The sequence below is a fragment of the Caretta caretta genome, chromosome 7, assembly GCF_965140235.1.
Source record: "Caretta caretta isolate rCarCar2 chromosome 7, rCarCar1.hap1, whole genome shotgun sequence".
NCBI lineage: Eukaryota > Metazoa > Chordata > Testudines > Cheloniidae > Caretta > Caretta caretta.
This window is the reverse complement of record NC_134212.1, coordinates 49,793,197-49,799,352: the sequence shown is the minus strand read 5'-3', so window position 1 is coordinate 49,799,352 and position 6,156 is coordinate 49,793,197. Positions and strand designations below refer to the sequence as shown.

The 6,156-nt window shown below is 52.8% G+C and overlaps 1 protein-coding gene across 1 annotated transcript; it reads left to right on the top strand.

Annotated features, from left to right (window-relative positions):
• The first annotated feature begins 2,228 nt into the window (after positions 1 to 2,228).
• On the top strand, positions 2,229 to 6,080 carry LOC142072753 (uncharacterized). The gene is made up of 2 exons (XM_075130639.1): positions 2,229 to 2,715; positions 3,384 to 6,080. Exons 1-2 carry the CDS (start codon positions 2,229 to 2,231, stop codon positions 3,950 to 3,952), a joined length of 1,056 nt encoding a protein of 351 aa, XP_074986740.1. The 3' UTR covers positions 3,953 to 6,080.
• The last annotated feature ends 76 nt before the right edge of the window (positions 6,081 to 6,156 follow it).

The following is a 6,156-nucleotide window of genomic DNA, read 5'->3' as shown; positions in this document are numbered from 1 at the left end:
CCTGTATACGCTTTATACAGGGTAAAACGGATTTATTTGGGGTTTGGACCCCATTGGGAGCTGGGCATCTGAGTGTTAGAGACAGGAACACTTCTTAAGCTGTTTTCAGTTAAGCCTGCAGCTGTTGGGGGATGTGGTTCAGACCTGGGTCTGGGTTTGTAATAGGCTAGAGTGTTTGGCTCAAACAAGGCAAGGTTCTGGAGTCCCAAGCTGGCAGGAAAAATGGCTTAGAGGTAGTCCCAGCACATCAGTTGGCAGTTCCCAAGGGGTTTTCTGTGATCCAACCCATCACAGGCGTTTCTTCCTTCCTCCCTGCATGGGCGTCTATAATATTGGACCAATGGGTCCTCAGTATGGTGGCACAGAGTTACACCTTTCAGTTACTTTCTCCCCCCCCCCCCCCCCTTCACGCACACCCTCCCCGTCTCTCTTCCTTGTAACGAGTTGGATCACAGAAACCCCCTTGGGGCTGCCAACTGATGTGCCAAGACTGCCCCTGCCTTCCCTGCCAGCTTGGGACCCCAGAACCTTGCCTGGTTGTGCCAGACATGCTTGCCGGCTACAAACACAGACCCAGGTCTGAACCACATCCCACAAGCTGCAGGCTTAACCGAAAGCAGCGTAAGAAGTGTTCCTGTCTCTAACACTCAGATGCCCAACTCCTAATGGGGTCCAAACCACAAATAAATCTGTTTTACCCTGTATAAAGTGTATACAGGGTAAACTCATAAATTGTTTGCCTTCTATAACACTGACAGAGAGATATGCACAGCTGTTTTCCCGCCCCCGGTATTAATACATACTCTGGGTTAATAAGTAAAAAGTGATTTTATTAAATACAAAAAGTAGGATTTAAGTGGTTCCAAGTGATAACATACAGAACAAAGTGAATTACCAAGAAAAATAAAATAAAACATGCAAGCCTATGCCTAATACAGTAAGAAGCTGAATACAGCTAAAATCTCACCCTCAAAGAAGTTCCAATAAGCCTCCTTTACAGACTAGCCTCCTTCTAGTCTGGGTCCCGTAATCACTCACACCCCCTGCAGTTACTGTCCTTTGTCCCAGTTTCTTTTTGGAGTCATATGGGCAAGTCACATGTCCATGCATGACTGAGTTCCTTACCAGCCAAGCCACATGCCTGGGAAAGCTCAGATGTGGACTGGTGTCTCCAAGTTCATTGTTGGCTTAATGACAGGTTTCAGAGTAACAGCCGTGTTAGTCTGTATTCGCAAAAAGAAAAGGAGTACTTGTGGCACCTTAGAGACTAACCAATTTATTTGAGCATGTAGCTCACAAAAGCTCATGCTCAAATAAATTGGTTAGTCTCTAAGGTGCCACAAGTACTCCTTTTCTTATTGTTGGCTTAAGTGTTTCTTGATTGGGCACTTACTGAGAATAGTCTTTTCTCAGGAAGCTAACCAACTGCTTCACTGAGGCTATTTAAAATTAAACAAGTACATAGCCAAATATTAATAACTTTGAATACAAAAATGATACATGCATACAAATAGGAGGAATATATTCAGTAGATCATAACCTTTGCAGAGATATGTTACATGGCATATGAAGCATAAAACATATTCCAGTCATGACATATTTACATTCGTAAGCATATTTCCATAAAGCATTATGGGGTGCAATGTCACACCTCTCATGAGAATCTTCTCGTACAGGAGGTGGAGGGTCTACTACAGCTGGGTGTGGTGGAAGTAGTTCCTGTGGAGTCCAGGAACAAGGGGTTCTATTCCTGATACTTTTTAATCACCAAAGACAAGGGCAGTCTGCAGCCCATAGTAGACCTGCGGGGCTTGAACTGTTACTTAGGGCATGGCTACACTTGTGAGTTAGAGCGCATTAAAGCAGCCCAGTGCACTCTAACTCACGACGCATCCACACGGGCAAGGCACGTAGAGCGCTCTGACTCTGTGGCTAGAGCGCTCCTGGTACTTCACCTCGGCGAGTGGAATAACGTTTGATGCGCCCCCACTGGAGCGCCACGGCACCTGTGTGGACACCCTGGTCCTATAGTGCGCTCTGATCGGCCTCCAGAAGTGTCCCACAATGCCTATTCTAGCCACTCTGGTCATCACTTTGAACTCTACTGCCCTGTCCTCAAGTGACCAACTGTCAGACCCACCCTTTAAATTCTCTGGGAATTTTGAAAATCCCCTTCCTGTTTGCTCAGCCAGGTGTGGAGTGCTCTCAGCGAATCTTTCCAGGTGACCATGCCTCTACGCTCCAGGCGATCCCCAGTATGGAGCAATGGCGAGGTGCTGGACCTCATCAGTGTTTGGTGGGAGGAAGCTGTCCAGTCCCAGCTGCACTCCAGCCCTAGGAATTACGATACCTTTGGGCAGATATCAAGGGATATGATGGAAAGGGGCCATGACTGGGATGCTCTGCAGTGCAGGATTAAAGTGAAGGAGCTGTGGAATGCCTACCGCAAAGCCCGCGAGGCAAACAGCCACTCCGGTGCTGCCCCCGCAACCTGCCATTTTTACAAAGAGCTAGATGCAGCCCCACCTCCACTCCGAGTACCACCATGGACACTTCAGAGCACAGTTCTACAAGGCAGGAGGAGGAGCAGCAAAGTGGGAGCGAGGGTGCTGACGAGGAGGAAGACATGCCCGGAGCTGTTCTCAAGCCAGGAGGAAGGTAGCCAGTCGCGGCGGCCGGTGCTTGGGGAAGGACAAACACCAGAGGAGGATCCCTGTAAGCGGCTTTTATTTTGGGAAGGAAGTTATTCGGTGTGGGCTCTTGGGGCGAGGAGGGTTAGGGCTGCATGCGTGCCTAGATGCAGAATAGGGCGTTGATGTGCTCTCTCACATCGCGGTAATCGGCCTCAGTGATCTCTTCAAAGGTCTCATCCAGAACTTGGGCAATGCGCTTGCGCAGGTTTCGTGGGAGAGCCACCGTGGTCCTTGTCCCAGTCAGGCTAACATGTCTGCGCCACTGTGCTTTGAGGGGTGGGGGGACCATTGCTGCACACAGGCAAGCTGCATATGGGCCAGGGTGGAAGCCGCATTGCAGTAGAAGACCCTCCCTTGCTTCCCAGGTCACCCTCAGCAGCAAGATATCTTCCAGGATGAACTCCTGTGGAAAATGTGGGGGACAGTGTTCAGTATAGGGGCCCCCTGCCGCTGTTGGCTCTCCCCAAGGCACAGAAACCCAGAGGACAGTACAGCCATGAAAGAATCAGTCCCCCTTGATGCTGTGCTTACTCACCATTTTGGGGCTCCCGTGGGTTATGTGCACTTGCTTTGGGACGGGCAAATTATGCTATTGTGTAGACTGTGCTTGCCCTTAAATACGGGGGAATGATTGCTCTGTCTGATGTGAACAATGCTGCCTCTGTTAAGTGTTGCATTTTGCCTTTACAGATGCAACCTTAAGATCTCAGCTGTCCATGTTATCACCGGCTGAGAGGCTGCAAAGAATCAGGAAGAGGCCATGTAGAAGCAAAGAGGACATGCTCCATGAAGTCATGCAGCACTCCCTTAATGAAAATCAAAAAGTGCAGGAGTGGCAGGAGAGTGAAAGGAGGGTCCGCCAGCAGAATGCGGATCACCGGCACGAAAACCCAGAGAGGCTGATAAGCATTATGGAGCGCCAAGCGGACTCGATCCAGACGATCGTAGCCATGCAGGCGGAGCACTACCTCGTGCGCCCGCCCGCCCCCCCTTCCCTCCTGCAGCCCTTGTCCCAAAACTCTTTCCCTTGTGCCTCCATGTCACCTCCAACCCACTTTCCCCAATCTCCAGGTTCTTATCAGCACCAGCTGCCTCCAACACCTGAAGATTCACCACCCAGCCCTGAAAACTACAACCCTTACCCACTGCAGTCGACCCCCATCACCATGCAGTATAGCCATCCTAAAATGCAGCACTCATTGCACAGCACTCCAAACAGGAAGGCTGAATATGATAACAGGACACTTGCAAACCTGTGATTGTACCATCCCCTACCCCAACCCATTGCCCTTTGTGTTTCCCAAGCAGTTGTGTTTCTTTTCAATAAATGCATTTTCTTTTCATTAAATGGATTTTTTTGCTTTGAAAACATTCTTTATTATTGCCTAACATAAAAGCTACCTTAGCCCAGGAAAGCAACAGGCACTGCAAGTCAGTGTATCGTATATAGCAAACACAGATTCCTATGAACATTGGAACCACTGCAATTCACTCCCGTGCAGGGCACCAGACATTACTGGTGGCTTTCAGCCTCAAATTGCTCCCTCAAGGCATCCCTAGTCCTTGCAGCCCCCACTGGGCCCCTCTAATAGCCCTGCTCTCTGGCTGTTCAAATTCAGCCTCCAGGTGTTGAACCTCCGAGTTCCATGCCTGAGTGAATCTTTCACCCTTCCCTTCACAAATGTAATGGAGGGTACAGCACGCGGATATAACAACGGGGATGCTGTTATCGGCCAGGTCCAGCTTCCCATACAGAGAGCGCCAGGGACCCTTTAAATGGCCAAAAGCACACTCCACAGTCATTCTATAGGGGCTCAGCCTGTTGTTGAACCGCTCCTTGCTACTGTCAAGGCTCCCTGTGTAGGGTTTCATGAGCCACGGCATTAAAGAGTAAGCGGGGTCTGACAAGCTACTACATTGTCTCTTCCGGTACAGTGTTTTTTGTTCTCCCTGCAGCTTCCTAGGTTTTTTGGGGGAGGGGAGTAGCCAAAGAGGATTTGCTGGTATGAAATCTATAGGCTCTGCAGGTTTTATTATCTAGCTCCCATACAGCTGAATCTAAGCAGCCTACAGCGATTTCTCCCTGGGGGAGACAGGAAGCCAGGCTTATTTCCAGCGTTTTTTCCTAACTCCGTCCCCCAATCCATGGTTGCCAATGACACTGCACACGTCCCCCCACCCCCGCTGCTCCTCTGCACGGCACTGACTGTTCTCGGGGTGCCCAGGAACTCGGGGTGCAGCTAGCTGCGTATTTTCCTTTATGGGGTGTGCCAGCCTGCTGGAAGGAGCATAGGCTGCTGCAGTGGTTTCTCTGCTCTATGTACGTGCACAGAAAGGGAGGGGCTGCTGTATGTTCTCGCCCTCCGGGGGAAGGCACTGCCCCACTCTGCAGGTACCGACTGGTGGGGCTCACAAGCTGGTATGGGCACAGCACTGGGGAAGGAGGGGGCACACAGCCCCCCGCCCGCACCTGAGGGCCGATGCATATCTCCCCCCAACACGTCCCTTCTGTGGCTCTGGTGGTGCGTTTCCCGCCCCCTGCAGTGCAGTACTGGCGCTGACCGGCACACAGACACCAGAAGGTTCCCGGCATGCAATGCTCCGCCCCGCCGCACTGCAGGCTGGGACCTGTAGTCTCTCCTCTGCCTTCGTGGCACAGGGGCTGTTGCCAGCTCCCTTGTGCGCAGCTCGGGCAATAGGCGCGGCCGCTGGCAGGCGGCTCCCAGGGTGAAGAGCCCCGTGCCTTGGCCTCAGGCCCCACTATAGCTCGCCACCGCCTTGGGGCCAGGCCCTGGCGCAAGGAGGAGCAAAAGGCCACGTTGTTGGGCCCTTGCCACCGGGCAGCGAGCTCTGGGTAGGGCTAAGCATGCCAGGGTAGGCGAGTTGCTAACACAGCTGCGGTCTTGTCCGCTTTGCTGCTCCGCGAACTGTGCCTGACCGCGGCGGGTTACTGAGAGACCGCCCCAGGATCGAGCTCACACCAGGCTGCAGTTTCCTGGCCTCTCCCCTCGACTGTTGCTCTCGCAGTGCCCCAACCCAGTGTCGCGGGTGGCCCTTACCCCGCGAGCTCCGGCCTTGCCCAGGCTTTGTGTGTAATGGAAGAGGGGCTGGGCTAAAGCAATATATTTAAATCCATAACTGATGCGCCAAGCCGGAAGTGCCCGGCTGTGATCAGCCAAGCCCGGGGCTCGGCCCCGGCACAAATCAAGCACTGGGTGGGCTGACCCCACTGGCCTCCCCAGCCTTCCGGGGCGCCTCATGTGCTGTTGGTGGCCATCCAGTGGCCAGCCCCGTACGGGTTGGTGGTATGGGGCAGGAGGGGACCCAGGGAGCTCGGTAGGGGGGAGCGAGATCCTGGGGGACAGGCTAAGGGCCGCCGCCTCTTTGGGCTCGGTTGCGAACGGGTCTCCCCTCCAGCAGCAACTCTGGGATAGGGCCAGGCTTCCAGCCGCCGGCACTACAG

Bases quoted from the DNA above. Each gene is read 5' to 3' on its own strand.
- LOC142072753 (XM_075130639.1), top strand. From the start codon at position 2,229: ATGCCTCTACGCTCCAGGCGATCCCCAGTATGGAGCAATGGCGAGGTG. The intron at 2,716-3,383 runs GTAAGCGGCTTT...TTGCCTTTACAG, and splicing joins AACACCAGAGGAGGATCCCT to ATGCAACCTTAAGATCTCAG.